Source organism: Sciurus vulgaris (assembly GCF_902686455.1).
Source record: "Sciurus vulgaris genome assembly, chromosome: 10".
In the NCBI taxonomy this organism is placed as follows: domain Eukaryota; kingdom Metazoa; phylum Chordata; class Mammalia; order Rodentia; family Sciuridae; genus Sciurus; species Sciurus vulgaris.
Window position 1 is genome coordinate 81,545,406 of NC_136470.1, and position 23,932 is coordinate 81,569,337.

At 34.4% G+C, this 23,932-nt stretch overlaps 1 protein-coding gene across 3 annotated transcripts in view; it reads left to right on the forward strand.

Moving 5' to 3' along the window:
* Nucleotides 1-12,853, forward strand: part of FGF12 (fibroblast growth factor 12) — a 526,942-nt gene extending 514,089 nt beyond the window's left edge. For all 3 annotated transcript variants that reach the window (XM_079155939.1, XM_079155940.1, XM_079155938.1), the window contains one exon: nt 8,085-12,853. In XM_079155939.1, the coding sequence (XP_079012065.1) occupies nt 8,085-8,203 (119 nt within the window). In that variant the 3' untranslated portion in view covers nt 8,204-12,853. The remainder of the gene's footprint in view (nt 1-8,084) is intronic.
* Nucleotides 12,854-23,932: the final 11,079 nt, after the last annotated feature.

The following is a 23,932-nucleotide window of genomic DNA, read 5'->3' on the forward strand; positions in this document are numbered from 1 at the left end:
TGGAGCAAAATTGCAAGGAAATTGGCCAGGATCTTAGGCAAGATGATGGTAGCTTCTCTTCTAGTGCTTTATAACTGCAGGTAGAAAGAATGACTTTTTTTATTTTTTTTTTTTATTTTGAGGTCAGACCTGATGGAGCATACTAATGGATAGGATGCAGGTTGTTAGGTAAAGAATAAAGACAGTGATGACTCTTAGGTTTTGGGCAAGAGCAACCAGGTGCTATTTATTAAAATGGGGAAGAGTAGAAAGTGGATTTTATTGTCTATAATAGTGTGGCAAAAGAACTTATAAGAAGACCAAGAAAATATGCCACATAGGCAGGTGTATATACAAGTCTGATATATTAGATGCTCATAGATTGTTTAGACCAAGTGCTCACAACACTCAACTCTTCTTGCATTGGGGGTTGATTTGTACCTGAATCTGAAGAGGGATTGAGGTAAAGAGAAAGTGTAGAACAAGCTAACCTGGAAGAATGTGAGAGGGAATTGGCTAAGGGTAAGGGAATGTAGTAGACTACCAGGAAGAGGTGAGCTTCCCTGTGCGGTTCAGGATCAAGTTTTCAACTCAACACCAGTCAAAGTAGCTCTTCATTTTTCTACGTAGACATCCAGTAGCTTAACTATGAGCTTACAGCAGGGAAACTGAGTTAATTACATGTGGATTCAAGTGCTGATTCTGTCCTGCGTGTATGTGCTAATTTGAATACCTAAGTTTCTCAGTCTTCTCAATTGTGAGAGAGGTCAATAAAAGCAACTACCTTTTAGGGTTATTTCAAAACCGGTAGTGCATGTAAAGCACAGGCTTACAGTAAGTGCTCAATTAATATTAGCTGATATTAAGACTACAACCCAAAGAATGGTTCATGGGATCTGATTTATTAGGGCTCTCTGCTTTATAAATAACAGTAACTCCTGAGATTTTTTTTTCATACTTTTAAGAAAGTCATTACTTTTAAGTTTTCCAGGAGAAAATTATGATAACTAAAATAACAGTGATAACTGCATCATGAAAGTTGCTAACAGGGAATCTCACCTAGCATAATGGCAAGGAAAGCCTGCATAATCTGGTATCTACATTTGCAAAATGGGCATCAAAGAAAAGAATATAATAGAAAAGTATTAAATGAAGAGCATCCTGTGAAAAAAATCTATACCAAATCCCACAAAGAGAAGAAGGCTTTTTAAAAAAAGACTTCAAAGCCCAGTGGTATATATTTATTTCTCCTTTTTAAGGGCATTCTCTTTTACTTAGAAATAAAACAAAAATATAAATAGAATAAATATGGTATATTGTCACAAATTTGGTAGCTTATGGCCTTGTTATGACCAAATATAACATTTTATTTTTAATACCAGTCCTGTAGAGCTTTCTGTAGGAAAATGGTCAGTGCATGTTCAGAGGAAAAAATGACTACCTGCACTATCCCAAGTCACCACGTAGCTAGTGTTTGCCTTACAGGTCTGTTCATGTTAAAGGATTAAATTGGGGTCCCTAGCAAACCATTTGCCTTAAAGTAATGCTTAATGGTATGAGCTGTGTTCTTAGAAACCTGTGCTGGTCCTTGTGTCTGAAAATGAGGACAAATACCCTCATTAAGACTGTACCTCATTTAATCAGAAAGTTAGACTGATCATTCTGCTTCAATCCATCAGTCTAGAAAAGCAAAATGTATGGATAGAAAGAAAAACCAAGAAGGAGAGGAGAAGGAGGAGGGAGAAACTGAAACATAAATTACAATAGAGAACTTAGATAAGAGAGCATGCTTTGGTTTGAAGAAATGGTAGTAAGTTCCCATCAGAAATGCTTTCCACTTCAAAATATCTCCCTTTACTACTTATCTCAAAAATATTATATTCAAATATGTGGTAGGGGAACACTGATATTTTATCGTAAATACATCCTGTGGAATGGAAAAGAGCAAATATTTCTTGCCCTACTTTATGACCCTGACAAATGAATGAGAAAAAAGGAGGCAACTTCATCAAGGACACCAGAAGAGCCGGGTGAAAGGGAAGTAATGGTTTAACCATTCAGATAGTGCATCGTCCAAATGCAGTATCTGAAAAACACTGATCATCTTTAAAATTTAGGTATTGACATTTTAATGAGAAATAAAATAGTAGAAAGACACAGAAATCAGTTCTATACCAAGTACTGCCTATCAAACCATACCTGCTGAAAATAAAATCTCTAACTTGGGTGTAGACCACAATGTCCTGAATGAGATATGGTTAATTATTAACATCCCAGGTTGCCAAATTCAGAGTATTTATTTCAAATTGTCATATGACTGAATCTGAGTTTCTGTGAAACAGGACTGGAGAACTGGGAAGACAAGAAAGATGTGGAGTTATTGTTTTGTTTTCACTTTATTTCCAGTCTTAAAATTACTCCTCATCAAAATAATCAGAATATCAGAATTTTCTCTCATAGCTAAAGTGGGCCAGAATGCATAATGCAAGGGGCACAGACCAAACATTATTAAAAGATATTTAATAAAATTCTAGAGCTTCCTACAGCAAAATAAGCCTATTCCGGAGAAATATAGTTCATCGTAACAGAAAGAGATAGAAATGTCCTCTCTCCTTAATTATCATTGCACTTTGAGGTACTGTAAATCAAGGAATTGGGGATCTTTGTGTTTAGTAATAAGGATTTGAGTATCTGGAAGGGAGACACTTAATCCAGCACACAACGGTAATAATTTGAGATAGGAAAATACAGAATTCATATATCCCTTGAAGAGAAAAGCCTAAACAGATCCCTAGACATGCTTGCTAAAAGATTGTCCAATTGCGTAGTAGTATATGATTGGAAATTAATAACAGAACTCTGAATTCTAGCGCTGACAGTTATATAAAATTGTGATTAATTTTTAATATAAAAATATGGAGTCTCATTTTACTTGTAGGATTAGTGTTTCTTGATCTGTTGGTTGTTTACTTAGGTTTCTTGTATGCTAAATTAAGCTCCCCCCAGAACAAAAGGACATATTAGCTCGACCAAGTGAACCCATGTTTCAATTGCAGTCAGAACTATAGCATTTGAAGTGGTTATATTAGACAAGCAGTGGGCTTCATATACATAGTGGGCTGTCTGTCAGATTCTTTAAGAAACAGATTGTGTTCCCAGGTCTGTAGAATAATCTATCAAAGTTTCAAATGCATCAGCCATTTCTTATGGACTCCACACTATAAGATTTAGCTTAACTCATATTTCTTGACAGAACTGGCTGCATTCATTACATGTACATGTAGAGCTTTTTTAATTAAAGAGATTGAATTAATAGATTTCCCTCTGTATGCTCGTGTATTTAACAGACATATTAACTCTTCATTCACTGTAAGAGTTAGGCTGATACACTTCACGATCATGGGTTAAATTTGCTGACCTGGAATTCAACAAGGTCTGACACAAGTTAACCCAATTATTCTTATCCTTCTTACCTCCCTATTTTATTCCATTCTGTTTGTTTTTATAGACACAACACATCAGAATTACTCTCTTTATGTTAAGTTCTCAGTAGCCTCGTATCACAAAATGAATACTATATTGGACAGTGCCATTTTAGGATTTTCTCATCAGATTATTCTGTCCTTTCCAACCCTATACCCTCACAGTTGTCTCAACTCCCTCTTTTGAATAGAGTCCTAAGACTAAAATTTGGAAAGTTGTTTTGACTTCTCATAAAGTCAGACAACTCTGCCTTTAATAGATAGTTACACTTCACTTTTAACTTACACTCAAGACAGTTCTTTTATTTTTAATTATGAGAAAATATGATGACAGAATTCACCACTTTAATCATTTGTAAATGAACGTTTCAATGCATTTATATATTCATGCTGTTGTAAAACCATCACCACCATCTCCTGAAAAGTTTTCATATTATAAAACTAAAACCCATTAAGCATTTTAGTCCTCATTTTCCCCTCCTCCCAGCTCTTGGCAACCACCACTTTACTGTCTCTCTTCATACTTTTGACAACTCAAGTTTCTCATACAAGTGGGATCTCACATCATTTGGCCTTTCATGACTAGCTTATTTCACATATCACAGTTTCTTCAAGGTTCTCCTTGTAGCTTGTGCCATAATTTATTTCCTTTTTAAGACTGGATAATATTTAAGGTTATTTGTATATACCACCTTATATTTTTCCATCCATCTGTCAAAGGACACTTTGGTGCTTCCATCATTTTTGGCTATTGTGAATGATGCTGCTGAGAATATGGGTGTTAGGGTTTAAATATTAGATGTCCCCCAAAAGCTCATGTGTGAGGTAATACAAGAAGGCTTAAAGGTGAAATGATTGGGTTATGGAACCTTTAACACAGTCAGTGAATTCATGCCTTGATAGGGATTAAATGAGTGGTAACTGAAAGCAGGTAGGATGTGGCTGGAGGAGGTGGGTTCCTGGGAACATGCCTTTGGGATATATTTTTTGTGAGCTGAATTTAGCTCTGTCTGCTTCCTGATTGTATCCTGAACTGCTTTTCTCCACCACACTTTTCTGTCATGATGTTCTCCTTTATCTTGAGCCCCAAGGAATGAAGCCAGCTATCTTTGGACTGAGACCTCAAAAACCATTAGCCCCAAAATAAACTTTTCCTTCTTAAAATTGTTCTTGTCAGATCTTTTAGTCAGAGCAGCAAAAAAAGCTGACTAAAACAACGGGTGTTCAAATACATGTTACTACCTTCTTTCATTTCTTCTGGCCACATCCCCAGAGGTCATATGGTAATTCTTTATTTAATTTTTGAGGAATCATCATATCATTGTCCACAGTGGTATCACCATTTTGAATCCCAGGCAGCAATCTACATGGATTTCAATTTCTCCACCTACTTGCTCACTCTTTTTCTTTCTTTCTTTCTTCCTTTCTTTGATGAAAGCTATTCTGCATTTGTTTTTATTTTCATTGTTTGATGGCATTAAAATATTTAGGAAAAGTAAAGCCAGCTTACATATTGATTAATATATGGTTTTTAAAATTTTCAACTAGTGTAAGTCAGTCATTTGTATTTTCTTTGATGGATTACAGCTTTAACTGCTTTACTGGTCTTTGAATCCCAACAGTCTCCTCCTGTCTCTGCCTGCTCACAATCTAACTTTAGGGAAGGCATTCAGGTTCTTTTATGTTTGAAAAAATGAAGACAATAATTTCTTACCTACAATATTTATAGGGCTATTATAATTATCAAATGAGTTAGTCAATCTTAAATGTCTGAATACTTCAAAATGATGGATTTTTCAAGGGATTGTCATTGTGATTGTTAAATTCATTACAGAGATTTTGGTTTTCAGTTTGGACTGACAATGCACTTTATTGAAAACTTACACATTGTTTTCCTTTTGTGTCTTGTTTTGTCATTTATTTTGTACAATTCAAAATTGCATAGTCGTAGAATGTTGATATAGCTGTCAAAGTCAGTTGTATTACAAAGGAAAAGTGTTTTGTCTTTTCTTTTTTGCATTTTAAATTAATTATGCTCTTTTGATTATGTTTTAGTTCTAAAAGTTTATTGAGATTCATTCCCCTTCTTAACTTAGATATATGACTGAATCCCAGAGCAGTTAAATAAGAATGAAAGTTAAAGCATAAGAAATTAAATTTAATCTGTAGGTTTGATAAAATTTTTCTTCTGTTTCTGACCTTTTTCTTTTTTGTATTTGCATACAATTCCTAGAATGACTTTAGTTTGCTTTATCTAAGCATCCATTTCTTTTCCTAAAGAGGAATACAGCAATTCAAATACCTCCTTGATTTATTGGGCAGGGAGGAGGCAGTTTTTATCATTGAACTGGAAAATCCACTTATTACTCTTCATTTGCCAACTAACATGTAAACTAGTTTCTCAAAACCCTGAATTTCATTATTCATTTAATGAAAATGGGAAGTTAGTAATTAAATTGACCCAGAATTACACATTTTGCCATGGCACTTGTAAGTTTTGTTCTTTTCGAATCTGCAGAATTTCAGATGTCAATTTAGGAACCTCTTTGAGTCCATAGACTCAATCCCAGGAATAGCCAGAAAGGTTAAATTACTAGAAAAATTATCTGCCACAATGTAATAATAGCAGGAACATTTTGTGTTGTCACAAGTGAAATATTTTCTGTGCAAGGGGGAAAGAGAAGAGGAATGAGATAAAGGTTCAAATGAATGTCTTCAGTAGAATTTATGTCATAGGAAAACTAAAAACAGAAATTATAACTCTAAGAAACTTAGCTACAAGAATTATTTAAATATATTCCTTAATGATAACTATAAAGTAACGTTCTTCAAGTATTTCCAAGATGACATTTATGAAACTTGTGGGTCAAAATATGTTCTGTATCAATTTTTTAGAAAGATTCTTCTTTTATCCCTTCTAATTCTGACTTGGCAATCTGTGTTGGGCCCTGGGGGTGAATGAATCTGCTGATTAGGTGAGAGTTGGGAGAACTGCTTTATGGCATCCTGTGAATAGCTTCCAAACTGAACCACTTCATACTTCTGAGTTTCCCTGTGTAGTTACATATGGCTATGTTTTGCACAAGTAAAACTACACTCTAATTTTGGAGGGCTTGATAATTTACTCATAACAGAAATACAGGTAAGAGCAATAGACTTGAGGGACTTCAATATCCCTACAGAATCTTCCATAGGATCTTCTGGTTTTGTTAAAAAAAAAAAAAAATTGTTTGAATTATCTACTGGTGCCATTTGAAAATTCCAGGATCAATTATCTGAGCTAACCAACTCTCTGTATACACTGCTACTTCAATCATAAGTATTTTGTCCTTTAAGAATATTGGAAGAGTCATTCAGCATAGGAACTGAAATATTTTGAAAATCTCATTTAAAATATGCCATAGGTAATAAATTTGCACAAGATGCTTAGCAAATATTTCAGCTCATTAATATTCTTAAATGTCTTTGGGTGCTTACTATATGCTAGGCAGTTCATCCTCATAGAAATGTCATTTTTCTAGTTATGAAACCATGTCCAAGTTGACAAAGCAAGAAATTGGCTTAATAAAGATGTGGATCTTATGATTTCCAAATTCGTACTATTACCATTCAAGCCCAAGGGAGGAAAATATGTTATGTTGGATATAGCACCCAAATTATTAAGCCATTGTAGTGATGCTTGAATAGATAAAGATGTTTAACTATTTTTCCAAAATGAAGGATGAAATAAGTCCCAAAATGTCAGTGAAATATGTCTTATACAGTCACATTTGTCTAACTTGCAAAAGTCTAATGATGTTGATTGAATGTATTCACCATGCTGATTAATCTTATCTTAGGAGAATAACTGTGAATTGGAAAACATTGTTCTTCGTAAGCAAGAATCTAGCAACAGCCATTGCTAGTTTGCAGATGACTGAGTTTTAGAACTAGACAAAGCACAGAAGCAAAAAGGACCATTTATATAGATGTGAAGTGAAATCTCATGGTTGCATAATCACCTTCCCTATTGATGAATAACTAAAAAATCATGGACTGTGTCTCTTAATTTAGATGAAGGAAATGTGGGGCAATCAGGGAAATTGATCCATCTTTTTTCCTCTTCTCTGTCCTCTCCATTATAATTTCTTACAAGATGTCCTGAACTAAAAAGTTCAGTTTGGAACTATAAGTTCAGTTTGACACAACAGTGTCACAATTCTTACAGTGGGGTTAAAGTTAGGAGCATGTCAGTAAATATTGTCCCTCCCCAAACTAGATTGCAGAAAATGGACCAAAAAGCAAAATGCTACTTCTAACTTCAAATGCTCTGCCTCCACTTTCTCCCCAAACTCTGGATGAAAATCCTATTATGTAGGTTAGGAAGCTGTAAAAACTCCAACCTTATCTATCAGAAAACTGAAACAACTCACATACTGCAGTGTAAGAAGGCTTAAAAGGTTGTGACTTATAGAACTGGAGGAGACCAGATATAGCCACTTACTATCAAGTTAAAAACCTTTGACATTGGGGAGAAAAGTTAGAGATGAAGTGAATAATATCCTAAAGTAAAATTTTGTGAGTTTTATTAAAGCAAAATTGATGTTCATTATCATAAGTAATTATTATGCTTTTGCCTTCCAGTGTGTATGTACAGAGAACCATCACTACATGAAATTGGAGAAAAACAAGGACGTTCGAGGAAAAGTTCAGGAACACCAACCATGAATGGAGGCAAAGTCGTGAATCAAGATTCAACATAGCTGAGAACTCTTCCCTTCTTCCCTCTCTCATCCCTTTCCCTTCCTCTTCCCTTCCCTTTCCCCATGTCCTTCCAATAAAACCACCCAAGGAGAGAAAAATAAAATGGCAACACAGGACCTAGTAGCTAAGATTCTGCACTCAAAATCTTCCTTTGTGTTAAACAAGAAAAGTGAACCAAAGCTTGCCTATTGCAATGTGGTAGAAAATTCACATGCACAAAGTTAGCATACATAAAAGCAAAGGAAAAATAAATCAGGACTCCACAAACATTAAACTGTGTTGTTATTAATAGAGGGCTACTTGATAAATAACTACAATAAAGATGAAATTACCTAGAAGGAAAGGGTTTTTGAGAACTGAACTTAAAAACTGATGTTAGACTCTAAATGGCTTCAACTCTTGAAAATGCTGTGATGTGTGGTTTTGTTTGATTTTGTATTTCTTTGGACATCTAGAATTGACACAAAATGCATCCTTTTTCTGGGATTTTTTTTTTTTAACCATGAAATAGAACATATATGAAATATACTTTTCTAATGCCTGTAAGGTATATAGCCAGGAACTATTTAACATCAAAGAAAACTTTAAAAACTTACTCTTGAACCTATTAAGATTGTTTTTTTGTTTGCTTTTGATTTCCTAAAAGATTAGTCTTAAATTAAATCTAATGGTATTAGTTGACTTAATTCCTTTGTAAACAAGAGTTTCAAATTCTCCTAAGAGAATATATTTTTATCAAAGGTATTAATCCAGGATCTCATTTTATTTTTTAATCATTTAGAAAACATTCTTATCCTCATGGTCTTACTTTTGGTCTTAATTTTTGCTTTTTGGACACCTTTGAGAGTATAGGTGCATGTCTAGATGTTGGAGAGTCTTGTACCATATCTTGCAACAGGAAAGAAAGATGGGTTTCACATAAAGAAATAAGTCCAAGGAAATGGGTCAAAACAAACTGTATTTTCCTTTGTACTTTGCTGGAGTTTTATGTATATAGCGTTTTCTAAACTCTATGAAAAAATGGGAGGCAAGGCTATGAATTCCTAACTTACTGTTTTATGAAACCAGTGGATTTTTTGTTGATATGTATCCTCATTTATAAGTTCCAGTTGACAATAAGTGTGTAACCTAGAAGACAAAAGGGTTTTAGCTGTACACTGAATTTTCAGTGGACATGGAGAAACAATATGTAATTAGCAACTATGCCTCCTACAGACTGGGCTGGGAGTGGCTTAAGGGATAGAACTCAGTGTAAGAGCGAGCAAACACACAGTTAACAAAACTAAAGTATTAGACAAAAATATTAGCCAAGAAATGAATGTTATACAATTGCATTGGAATAAATAGATCTACTTAGCCCTACAATTCAGGAATCCTGTAGAGACATCCAAATTTAAGCAAAATAAAACAAAACAGAATGTTTAAAAATGTATGCAGATTTATGGATATTATTAACGAGAAGACTTAGCATGTAACTTCTCCTATATCTCTACTGTCCAGCATGTCTTGTTCCAAATATGACTCCCTAAAATATATACACTTTGCAGCTCTAGGTCCTCACTTTCAACCTTGCCATTGATTGCTGTATTCTTTCACGGTCAATGTAGTTTCCCTCATTCCACATGATCATTATTCTTCAGTAGTGGTTCTTGTCCTTCACCAAGTATCCTATTTATGTTGTCAGGAGGTTAGCAGAAAATGGAGGAATTTGCCTAATCAATTGGAAAGAATAAATATTATGCATCTAGGCAAGGATTTTGAATACACATTTGCAAGTGATATTTGTTTAATCAAAATATCTGGAAAGTAACAAACAAATGCATTTAATAGTTTTTTTAGAAAAAGATGTATCACTCTTCTAGGAAAAGAATACCCTTGTTAAAAAATTTGCAAATCTGGCAGTATCTTCCTTGTCACCATGGTTCAACTTGATTATACTTAAGACACCTGTCACTTCCAGGACCAAACAAATCTCAAGCTTAAAGCTTTATTTTCTTTGAAAAAATTAAAAAGAGGCTTCAATTAAATAGTTCACAAACTCTTTTAGCATGAAATGGCCAGAGCTTCTGTGGTGATGCACATGGTCTCATTAGCAACACAAGCCGTGGTTTCACAAGTAACACAATCAAAAGAATTTACAATCGCTTACACTGATGATTTCATGCCAATATATTTAGTCAAGTGTATTATGAAAAATATGACAGAGAGAGGAATCTCCAACAGAATTCCTTTCTCTGCTTACAGTGACGACCCATCATTTGTCATGTAGATCCATATCTGTCTCTTTCCTGCAAGCAGTTAAGAAGCAGTTTCAACCACCCAATCTGAGTATTGTATTTTCTCCATATCACGTTAAGCACATGTTCACTACAATGAAATATTCTAGAAATTAGTTTTGTTTATTTTCAACTCATTTCAGAGAATGCATTGAAAAACCTATTTATTTTACACAATAAACCTGAGAAAAATGGTGGTTCAGAGCTCAGGGTAAAGGTTTACTTAACTGCTGCTGTTTTGAAAGCACTTTAAAACCTATAGGAGTCATTATTCACTAAGTTTTGAAATTATTATTAAATATAAAACTATAATTGTCTTCAAAAATGAGTCAGTTTTAATATTTTGTTTTTCAGTTTTATTCCAAATATAATTATTAATTACTTTGACTTTTCATTGTCCTAATTTTGGGGTCTTTAACTCATCTGTCTTCTCCTTCAAATGAAAAAACCTTTTAGAAAAATGCATTCGGAGATTCCAAGGAAAAACATCACTTTTAGTAAAGCTTTGAAATTGTCTATGCAGATATAAATTAAGACATGGTTACTTTGAATCCTTACTGCAATATGTTTTAAAATCAAGGGACTTGAGAATGAAAACAAATTTTTGAGAGTCTTATAAAATAGCTTTCTAGTCAATATACTTAACTTGATTTTGAAACTAAGTTCAAATTATAGAAACAAGTCATTCTGAAGTTCCATTTGCTAGTTTTAAAACTTTTGTACTTCAGTAAACTGGAAGATAGCAAACCATCCTACACTTTATCATGGTAATAATTTTGGTTTTGATAATACATATGAAATTCATAGAACATTTTTAGCCATTATGGATTGGCACAATAAAGAGACATCAATGTAATGTAATGTGATTCATTATAGGCCTCATTCCAATTTAGAAAATTTGTTTAAAAGAACTCTTCCTAAGAAAATAACAACTCAGTAGCTCGGTATTATATCTATATTGACGATCCTGGGGTGCCAGTAGCGGGAGATGAGAGTATTAAGACAAGCGTAAAGGATAAAGAATGACTTGATTGTTGTTCATTGAAATGTTTGGAGATTATAGTTTGGGACCACTGGTTTCTTGGTGAAGAGGCATGGCAACATCATCAGTAATTTTTTAAAACATAAACCCAGAAATGCAAACCCTTCCACCCTGTTGGCTTACTCTATAAGACCTTGCTCTTGAGAAAGTATTTTATGATGTTGCTTAGTTTCATCTGCAAAAGGTGAGGCCCAGTCAAATATAAAAATTCCCTGCTCATTTTAATACCATTAAAGGCTGAGGTTATTTCTCTGTCATAAAATTGTAAATAGCATTTTTTTAAGTCAGAATCACATTTAAAACAGTGGATCGTTTGACAACCAGATATGTGTATATATACATATGCTTCTGAAATGAGGATATATTATATAGAGTTTCTATTTGATTTGTGATCTTTAGTCATAGTTAATCAAAATAAAGAGATTTGAATGCAAACTTTATATATAAATGTATATTTCTAATGATAGTTCAAATTGCCACTTTATATTTAAAAAAAGAAAGATGTGGGAACAATAATCAAAGCACATACTCCTTCAGATCTTGAAAGATTTTTAATTCCCTCTTTGATGCAGAGATAATTTTTTATTTCTAACAAGTGATCTTGAAAAGCTATACTTCACAATATAAGACTTCCCAATACCATACTTCCCAGTACTTCTCAGGACAAGTTGTCTTACTTGAAAGTTTTATAGATTGAAAATTTATGATTGAGTGACAGGGAAAGAATGATAAATGCTGACCTTTATCAGGATTTTTCCCAAAATCCAAGTTAAATTTCAATGTCTCTATTCGAATCAAGTGAAAATTGCAGATGTCTAAGGATGATAATATTGAACTTTAGTGCCATACAGAGGCAAAATAAGAATATTTGACAGTATGATAATAGCATTAAAATAATGTTATAATAAACATTGCACCATTAAATGTTTTATTAGTTGTAAAAATGAGCTGATGCTTCTTTGTCTTTGCTCCAAGCACAATTTAAGGACAGTGGCTTCCATTTTATTCAAAGTTGATAAGAAAGTTCAAAATATATTCCCAAGATCAAAAAGGGTATTAGCTCTATCTCAAGGTTAAATGTTACAATCTTAAGAAACTTGACACTGACATGTTTAATAAACATATTCTATGAGAAACTACGCAAATTAATGATTCATTTTTACATTAAAACACAAATTATTCAAGTCATTGTTTTTTGAGACCAGATTTGTAAAATGTTTATACATCACAAGCTTCCTTGAAGTGAAAAGAAATTAAAATCTTGAGATACTCATGCATGTAGACAAAACACTGGCACTTTTTTTTTAAACATTAAACTTCTTTGAGAAGTCTCTCTTTCTTTTTTCCCAGTGTGTACCCAATGAAGTGTTGCTGAAAAAGTGTTTTATCTTGTATAGAAAGATCCAAGGTGGATTTACAGATGGGAAATGAGTCAAACTTTATCATTATAAAGCTCTTTCTTACAACTGGAAATATTGTTTTTGTGGATTAAGAACTAGAGTACATTTATTTATTTTTTTATTCACAGTTTACCAACTGGACACTTGACTGAGTTTGGGAATCATAAACTATAAGAAAAGCAAACACATATATAATGTAATATCCCCCAAATATGTGATATAATTGGTATATGACTGAGATTTTATGTGCCACTAATGATACAAAAATGAATGTAAGAGGGAAGAAAGGGAAGGAGGAAAAGACATTTACCATGTAATAAAAGAAATGACAAGAGTCCCTCAATTGAGGAAAGAGTTTGAATAAAAGGTACACGCAAAACATGACTTACTTGGGAAATACATATGAATAAAACAAGGAAAAAATGTTCAGAAGAGGTGGTGGGGAAAAAAAGTGAATCAAGATTAATAAAAATCAAAAGTAATTCAATGTTTTGTCCATGCACTCTTTGAATTTGTTTGAGTCATTATTAGAATACTTCTGGTTGCTTATACAGAATCCCCCAAACCAAGCTAGCATTTCACTTAGAGGTTCCCGACATTGCTATGAGAGTAATCTGCCTTTTGTTCACTCAACTCTCTTTGGTTCCATTTGTAGAACTTCCTTCTTTGAAATCAGGAATTATTTTAAAAGCTGCAGACAGGACATATTTATGTCACCTCTCCCCTCTTAAAATCCCCAGAAAATATTTCCTCACATCTCACTGTTTGTTTAGGTTATGAGTGCATACTTGAATGAATCACTATGGCCAGGAATTTGAGATGTGCTAACAATTTAAGTTAAACAGGGCCTTTTCAAAAACCTGTAGGTTAGACATTATTACCCAAAGATGCAGTTCCCTAGGTACATGTCTGTTCTGGAGATGACACCCTGTGAGTCACTGAGGAAGAGAGAAAAACATGTGATCAACAATGAATGGAATGGAGAGAAACAACCATCTAAAGTGGGATATAGAAATTTACATAAATGTGTAAAAATGGATCATTATTTTAAAAAGAAAGACTGGAAACACAATAAAAGCACCAAGAAAGAGTAAAAAAAAAAAAAAATTGTTTTAAAGGAAAGACTTTGGGGACCTAATAAAGGAAAAAAAAAAAAAAAAAAAAGGAAAAGCAGTTCATGTGACAATTCCACATATCTGGTATGTCCAATGCTTTGAAATGGCCATCACAGAGAAGGTTAGAAAATGTATCTTGGTCATTTTAGATCAGAGGTTTATATCGTATTTGTTTTTCGTACCTATAAAATCACAGCCAGGATTAAGCCATTGCAAAATGCTTCTCAAAATGTCACCCCAAGCAGCCATTCTAGATTCTAAACTCTGGGTTATTGAGACTTCAAAATCAACTGTGACTCATATATACCTTTACTGAATCTCCTCCACAGGCAATAGTGTATGTTTGAACATTTTAAATGATGACAAATATACTGACCTCCAAAACCAGCATATTTCCTTTGTGGACCATATTGGTTTTATATTTATACTGTCATTACATTCTTGAGTTACCTTCTTCCAAAAACTTCTCTTGATTTACCTTTGACTGACTTCCAACTATAATTTTTTTTTTTTTTTTTTTTTTTTGCTGATGACCTAATATATTTTCTTTTGAGAGACATGTGCATCTTCTAATCACAAACTTTCACAATTAATTTTGTTAGGAGTTTAAAACATTTTAGTATTGCCATATTATTTTTAACCCTCTTTTGCAAGCTTATCTAAAAGACAGTGTATTACTGTGCTATGTCTCTTATGTTCATACTCATATCTTGTCCCTACTTACCCAGTCCAATTTGCTGTCTTTAAAAATATGCCTTTATCCCAGAGAGGCACACAAAGAAATAACAAGGAGAATATGGTAAGAGGAACTCTTCAGTATATGAACTACATATCAGCCTGTCTATGATTTGCTTTGTCCCTGCCAACCCAATTTTCATTTCTTGCTTAATCTTTTTGATTCATCTGTGCATTTTCAGATTGTCCTATTGCTTGATTAATTGGTTTAGCCCCGAATAAGGTTTTTTTTTTATGTTTTTTCCCCTACTTTTTTGGGTAGTTTCTTTCATTACTGCAACCTCACCTCAGAAATACACCCTCATAATACATCTGCCTGGGACATCACCTTTATCACTACAAAAGTGGAAACTTAAATAAATGAGGAGACTTTATGTAATGACAAGTCTGAACACAGATGTTGCATATTGTTTTTGCCATTCAAGAACAGTAAGACCTAAGTCTTGGCAATTATTAGTACCTTTTTCCAGAAAAGTACATTTCACTTACAGTTCCAATATGTCTATTCTAGTTCCAGATATTGTGTCCACATGTAGGACAGGAAAATGAAGGCAAACAGGGATATGGTACCCCTACCAGAACTACTCCATTTATGTCTCACTGACCAGAACTGGGATTTCATCAGTGATGAAGAAAGAATTGATATTAATAAGGAATTTGAAGTCTGTCACATACATATCCTGCCCCTGAGGTTTGTGTAGGACGGAACCACAGCTCTTTTCATTGATTGTACCCTGCTGCTGACCTCACTGATGCTACTACCAAGGTATTAAGGTACAGCCCTCCAGGATAACGGTCTCTCATTTGAGCCATTGTCATTCATGATCTCCAATCTGACAGGATGGGAAACTATTTATAGGCTATCTGCTGTCTGATATCCCTTATAGGAAAACAATTAGGGGCACACGGGAGCTACAGAGAGATGGGTTCTTTCTTTTTTTTTTTTTTTATTTTTACAGACTGCATTTTGATTCACTGTACACAAATGGGGTACAACTTTTCATTTCTATGATTGTACACAATGTAGATTCTCACCATTCATATAATCATATGTGTACGTAAGGTAATGATGTCTGTCTCATTCCACCATCTTTCATACCCTCATCTTCTCCCCCTCTCATTTCCCTCTACGTAATCTAAAGTTCCTCCATTCTTCTCTTACTCCCCATCCCCCCACCCCCATTATGTATCATCACCCACTTATCAGGGAAAACATTAGGCCTTTCGTTTTGGGGTATTGGTTTATTTCACTTAGCATGATATTCTCTAGTTCCATTCATTTACCTGCAAATGCCATAATTTTATTCTTCTTTATGACTGAAGAAATTTACACCAAAAATACAAAGTGTTCAATCAATAAATGGGCCAAGGAACTGGGCAGACACTTTACAGAAGATATACAGGTGATTAAAAAATATATATAAAAAAAAGTGTTCAACATCTCTAATAATTAGACAAATGCAAATTAAAACAACTCTAAGATTTTATCTTACTCCAATTAGAATAATAGCCATAATAATGGATAGGTGTTGGCATGGATGTGGGGGAAAAGGCACACTTGTACATTGCTGGTGGAGTTGCAAATTGGCGCAGCCACTCTGGAAAGCAGTATGGAGGTTCCTCAGAAAACTTGCAAATGGAACCACATTTTTGACCCAGTTATCCCACTCCTTGGTTTAAACCCAAAGAGTTCTTTCTTTTAACACTATGGATTAAAAAAAGATTATTCTCTAAAAAAATGTACCAAGAAATCTTGACCAGTTCATCCTGCAGTGACCTAGCACAGAGTCTTCTGGATCAGACTACCAAATTAAGTAGGATAATGGTCGTCAGAACACCATCCAATGGTCTCACTGAGGTACAGTACCACTCACACATTCAACAGCAAGTGCTGGCACACAGCAGACCACACATGAACTAAGCATGAAATTATGAACAATGGTGACATGGGCCTGCTTAACCCATTCACTCTCCATCTTAAATGCGAGACCATTTCTGATCTGACTCAAAATAAATGATTATGATCTGTTAGAATATACCCAACATAATTGTCTGCTGGCTTGAAAGTGACTATTCACCTCTCAGATATAGAATATGTAGACCCTCTAGAACTTGATTCTCATCGCAGGAAATGGAGGCATCAGCCCTGCCTACTTCCTCACTGTTTTCCCATCCAGAACCATCCTCACCACTACAAAAAAAATGGAGTTTCTCTTCAAGTTTAGGTACCATTTTTCCAAGTGAAGGACCCTAGAAAGCAAATCATCATTAATGTCAGGTTTTTTGTTTGTTTGTTTGCTGCTGTGAACAAAAGACCTAACAAGAACAATTAGAGAAGGAAAAGTTTATTTTGCACCTTATGGTTTCAGAGGTCTCAGTTCATAGATGTCCAACTCCATTGCTCTGGGCTCAAGGCAGGGCAACATATCATGGTGGAAGAGTGTGGTGGAGGGAAGTGGCTCAGGGTATCACATCAGAAAGCAGAGAAAGAGAGAGAGAGAGAGAGAGAGAGAGAGAGAGAGAGAGAGAGAGAGAGAGAGAGATGGATGACAAAATACATACCACAAAGACACACTCCCAGTGACCAACCTCTTCCAGTCACATTCTACCTGCCTTCAGTTACGACTCTGTTAATTCCTAACAGAGGATTAATTCACTGATTGGGTTAAGTTTCTCATAACCCAATCATTCCACCTCTACACTTTCTTGCACTGTCTTACACATGAGATTTTGGGGGGCACACCTCATATCTAAAGCATAACAAAAATGCATAAGGTGATTTCATTTCAGCTTTTTTTAATTCATGTAAGCAAACAGAGTAATTGATTATTTCTGTCCCAATGTAATTATCATGTATGATTCACATATAGATTTTAATCTCTATTCTTGTTTAGCACATATTCAGCTGTTTTTAACTGCTTATTATAGTCATCTGAGAACTTTGGAAATATATGCTAAGGGTGAAGTCTCATCCCTAGAAATCCTGATGTAATTGGTTTAAAGTAAACAGAAGTGAGTCTCATCTTTAGGGACTAAAAATCATTCAACTTAATGAACTAGGAAATTATGGCTGATATTTAGTGACTATTCAAGGCTGAATTATACCAACTTCCCAGAGAACTTATAAGTTGTAAATATTCAGGAAGATTATGAATTGAAAACTTCCTTTCTGACATGATTAGATAACTTGACAGGTGATATTGGTGCTAAATCTCTGAAATGTCTTTCCTAATACTTTAGAGATGGTATAGTGGTATATATAAAGATTTCCTGATATGGAATTTAGCTTTATATTAGGCTTTTGCCTGAATATTCAAGTTGACTCAAGGACAATTTCTTTTCTGAGACCAGAGGGGTGTTTGTTTAGGAAACCCACTTACATGAATGCTTACTTTATGCACAAAATATTTGGATCTGGATGATGCTAATAAAGGTGACTACTAGTAAGTTCTGTCTTAAAATAGTAGCCTCCAAAATCATTAGAGGCATCCATTAAAAATTTGGACCTATATAGAAAACCAGCTTTATTTCTTGCTTCTGTTGTCAGTGTTCACAGTGCCACTTTGTTTAGGATGAATGTGCTACCACAAATTTCTCTGTTACTTGGAAAGGAGTCTATTTTCCCAAGGCAGTATGATCCTGGCTATGAGACATCTTTTAGCCCATGCTTAGTTTAGTTAGTTTATTTCCTTGGGTCAGAACACCCATTCTCAGTATAGAATTGTTACAGTGGACTTCTTCATACATCAACTCAGAGCACACTGTCCCCTGCAAGCAATAATTGTCACCCTGATCTCTTTTCCTCTGTCCAGCACTATACCCTAGAAACAAAGGCGACATTTGATTCTTCCCCTATTACATGTGCACTGTCTGATCCAATCACAAGAAAGAGAAGTGAAATCCATGTCTGATGAGGAAAGTTAGGTAACTCAATTGTTTCTGTATTTTAATCAGTCAAGTTCCATTTACTCTATATGACTTCAGTCCCTTTTCTTATTTTTTTTTTTTCAGCAGAAACACAACTTGTCTTATAAACCCCCTTGACTTGCCCCAGTGATCTTGGAGGAAATGTTTGAAATATAGTGTGGGTTGTCCTCATTGCCAGGACTCAGAACCTGATGAATACAAGGAATATGCACTGAAAAAAATGGGCTTGAGTACTGGTTCACTTTCTCTGCATTTGTCAGCATGCAAACAACTCCTCTCAGGAATATCCTGGGGAAACTTGATCCATTTTTGTCCCAATAGGAAGAGACTAGACTTTGGGCCTAGTGCAATGATTACTTGTGTATGTCTTTTTGCCTGGGACATGGTAACACATTATTTCCGGGTGTAGCTGTGAGAATGAATCCAGATGAGATTAAAATTTGAATCTGTACTACTCAGTAGAATAGTCTGGTGTGGCCAGCATATAACCTATTGAGGTGGAGGAGGGGGAAATGTGGCCTCTTTGGCTTCCTGCTTGCCTCTGAGCTGGATCTTGGTCATCTCCTATCTTGTGCTGGATTTACTCCATTAGGTCTCCTGGTTCTAAGACCTATGACTGGGTTAGAATTATGCCACCTGTTTTCCTGGGTGTCCAGCTTAAGTTTGCCAGATCTGGAACTTTTCAGCCTCCATAATTGCATGAGCCAACACTTCATAATAAATCTCTTTACATAATAAAGGGCTAGTCAACCTTCTATCACTATAATGAATGCCCTAGATAGTTTACTTAAAAAGAGAAAAGGTTTACCTGGCTAAGAGTTTTGAAGGTTAAAATTCATGTTCAGTTGACTCCATTGCGTTTGGAATTCTAATAAAACAGCACTTAACGGCAGGAAAAAACTGTTCAATTCATGCTCAGAAAGTGAGAGATATTGAGGAAGGGGCTGGAGCCCCATTATCCCCTTCAGAGGCATGACACCAGTAATCTTAAGACCTCCCATTGTGCACCACTTAAAACTTTCACCACCTGTCAGTAATACCAAGATAGGGATGCATCCTGGAACACAGGGACCAGAAGATCTCTGTCTTTTAATATGTGTAATTTAACCATTTGCATTTAATGTAATTATGGTTATGTTTGCACTGTTCTGTTATATCATTTGCTTTCTGTTTGTTTCATCTGTTAGTTCACTCTTATTTTAATTTCTGTTTCCCTTGACCTGAATTATTTTTGGTTGCTAGGTAGTTTCTTTGGGAATTGTAATATACATATTTAAGTTTTACAGTCACTTAAAATTTATGTTTATATTTTACCACTCTGGGTTTAATATGGAAAGTTTAGCACCATATAGATCTGTCAAGCTTCTTATTTATCTTTACTATTCATATAGGCTGTTTTCCATCAATGTTATAATTTCTGCTTTCAACTTTCACACATATCTTAAAGAACTCAAGAAGAAAACTTATTTTATTTAATGAGTTGTTTGCCAGTTTTTGTTGTCATTGTTTTTCTTACTCCAATCCTGATGCCCCTAGTTTTCTTCTAGTATCATTTCCCTTTGGCCTAAAGAACTTTCATGAGCCATGCCTTTAGAGCAAGTTTGCTGTTGATGAACCCTTTGTTTTTTTCTTTATGTGAAAATGTTTTTATTTCCTTTTCATTCCTGAAGGATATGTTCATTGGGTATAGAATTTTGAGTTGACAGTTCTTTTTCATTCAACACTTTAAAATGTACTATTTCCTTCTGGCTTCTATAATTATTCTCTGGTTGGTACCATGTCTCTCTATTTTCTGGGTGCTTTCCGGATTTTTCTTTGTCCTTAATTGCGAGCAGTTTGATTATCATGTTCATGTGAATGGATTGGTTTAAGTTTATCCTATTTGGCATTCACTGAGCTTTTTCTGTAAGTCTACTTCTTTGACTGAATAAATAGAATCTATTTATTTTTAATATTATTTTCTGCATAGCACTTTTGCTTCTCTTCCAGGATACCAATTAATGCTAGACGTTTTGTTATTATTCCATAGGTCTTGAGAGGTCTTTTCAATTTTTCACTTTTTCTTTTGTTTAGATTGAATCATTTTCAGTGATCACTTTAGAAATTCCTTGACTTTCCTTTGTCATCTTCATTCTTCTCTGAGTCTTTCAAGAAACAGTTTTGTTTTATTTTGTTTGTACTTTTGTTTTTCGAATTTTGTTGTTGCTGCCATCATTGTGTTTATAGTTCTAGGATTTCCACTTGGTATGTCTTTTTTATTTATATATTTTTATTGATGCATTACAATTATATACAATAGTGAGATTTGTTGCTACATTCTTATATATGCACAAATTATCCATTTCATATCCCTTTATATTTCCGGTTTGATACATTCCTACTTTTCCTTTGATTTCAAGAGTAAGATAATTTCAAAATTTTTGTCATCTCACATTGGTGTCCATTGATTGACTTTCCCTATGTAAGTTGAGATTCTCCTGGGAGCTCTTATATTAAGTAGTGTTTTATTGTATCTTGGATATTTTGAATACTATATTCTATTATGAGACTCTGAGTCGTCTTTAAACCTTAAAGATGTGTTTATACTTTTGTTTTAGTAAGAAGTCAACAGGTTAGGTTAAACCTGAATTCCAGCCTGCCTCTTTTGTACTGTGGTTAAAATGCCAGAATAGTTTTGAACACATTACAGTACTACACATGGTTCCACTTTTTTAAATTAACTTTATGATGATGTAAGAACATTATACATTCAGTAGAAACCATACTCCAAATTTTGAATTCTGATCATTCTTCAACTAGCAATTTACTCATTTACTCTCTGATACTCTTGCAATGCTGGGTAGTGGTAGTAAGCCACAGCTCCCTGTCAGCTTTGAGACCATGAGGGAAAACAACTAATAATCCTCTGTGTACTATGTTGTCAAGTTACAATTTTTGGTAGGTTAGGTGCATGAAGTGCAGTTTTTGCTTCTTATATTTTCATTTATTATGGGTTTAAGATGTAATATGAAGTCAAAGAGCATCTGATTTCATCCATCCAGTGTATGTGCCACCTAGTGGCCAGTCTCAGACATGAGCAGTGTGTATTGGTTCTTTCATATGTTGAAAAGTAACAGATTCACATAGGCATAAGTTTGGGAATATGAAGTTTATAAAAAAATTACTTAGGGTTGATTTCCTTAGTTTCTTCTCCAAAATCTCCCATACATTACAGTTCCTTAGGGCTCTTCTCTTTGGTCTTCCACTAGAAAGCTAATGTTTTAATTATTTAGTGCCGTTTTGAGATATACCTACACCCACAACCACACAGAAGTGCAAGTAAGACAAAAACTAACAGTGATGGTCAGTCGGCCCCACTTAGTTGGAATCACAACTCCTCTGCTGAAAGTAGTGGAAAGATAGACCCCATACACTTGGAGTTTGGGCTCCAGGCAAGTCGCAGGATTACTTAAGATTTGAGCACAGGAGAATGGGAAAAGAGAGAGGAATATGATGGAAGATGGATGATTTCTGCACTCCCTGAATATTTTGAGTTTCTTTTTTTCCTCCTTGCGGAGGACCTAGATAGTTTCTCCTGAACTTCATCAACCCTTTCATGTCCACTGCTATGTTGGTTGGGGGAAACATTAGAGGAAAAAAATGGTAAAAAGTCATCACTAATTCATGGATAACTTAATTCGGGATTTCTTTTCAATCAGTCTACTACTCTTCAGAGTCCTCAAAGAGCTGCCTAGATATTCTGTCCAAGTTTTACTCTGTGTAGAAAACAGAGTGACCCGTATTCATCCATGTTACCCAATGATATGCTTTAAAACTCCAAAATTTAATGATCTTATTTATATCATAGCTATTTTGTCTAGTCAGTTTTCTGAATGAAAGTCTCTTCCTTCTTTCCTCAAAGATCCCTTCCAAATGGAAATTTAAAGCCCAAGAGAAATGGAAATATAATATAAAATACTCTAATACTCTGTAATCCTGTATGGGGAAAAGGTGCAAACTGAACATAAAATATGACAGTGTATGATTTTCAAAATAAAGCATTTGAAATATTTTTAGAAGTAAAAAGATGTGAATAGCTAATTAGACATTCCAATTAGTCTACTGATTCAGATTTAGAAATTTGGCAAAAAAATGACTGGAAATTTTTAAAATTTATCATAAGGTCATGCTAGAAGCTATAATAACAGTTTAGTGCTTTGGAATAAACATAAAAGCTGGTCAATGAGAGAAAATGCTTAGAATCAAAATACCATTCCTTCTTTTCCCCAGCAAAAACTACTGCATGCCCTTAAGTAAATGGAGCACTGAGGAAGAGTTCACAGTGATTGCTATTCATGGTACATTTCCTCTGTAAATAAATAACACTCTTTACACATGATCTTGTTGGAACCACTCTAACTAGGTAAGTGTGCAAAATTGGTTAACAGAAGACTCAAAGCAATTGGAAAATACATTTTGTCTCTGATACCTGTAAAATAATTATGATATATAAAATGCCAATAAACACCTATAAACCTATACACACGCTCTCATTATCTTATTTCAATTGAGTCAGTACCAATATATAGGTCATATGAGACAGTTTATAAATGTAAAGTTTTTCTGGACAATATGTAGTCATCTGGTTATTAAGAATAAATACAGGTAATATAGGAAATAAAACAGATACACTTCTTCACACAAAAAATGGTATTATGTTTGTTTCTAGGATGTAATTTGATTATTCATCTTTTTACATTATTTTCTTTCTTTGTGCATCAATCTCTTCTCTTGCACTGAGAGGTCCTTGAAGGCCAGGAATGTAGGTTTTTTGGTTTTTTTTTTTTTTGCAGCAATGTTGGCACAAAACAGAATTTAATAAATGTTCATCAAATTGTTTCATATATGAAAAGAATCAATCATAAACTGTCAGCTAGAAGTAATTGGCTTCTTTAACCATCCATATCTTAGAAAAACCCCTGGCAAGAAATTTTAGAAGACACTAACAAAAAATTCATTTTCTTCAAAACAATCCTTGCCATTTAACTAGAGTATATGGCATTCACTGTACTACTGCTAGTCCCCCCCCCCCCCCCACTTCCTTTATTCAGAGTTACTTTACTGGTGGAAAAATTTAAGCTAGTATTCTAAGTGGTGTGTGGGAGTCTTCTCTGAGCACATATCTTGCTAATATACAATGGAATATGTGCATATATTTTAACTCCCACATAAACTTCTACACTGCTCTCCTAAA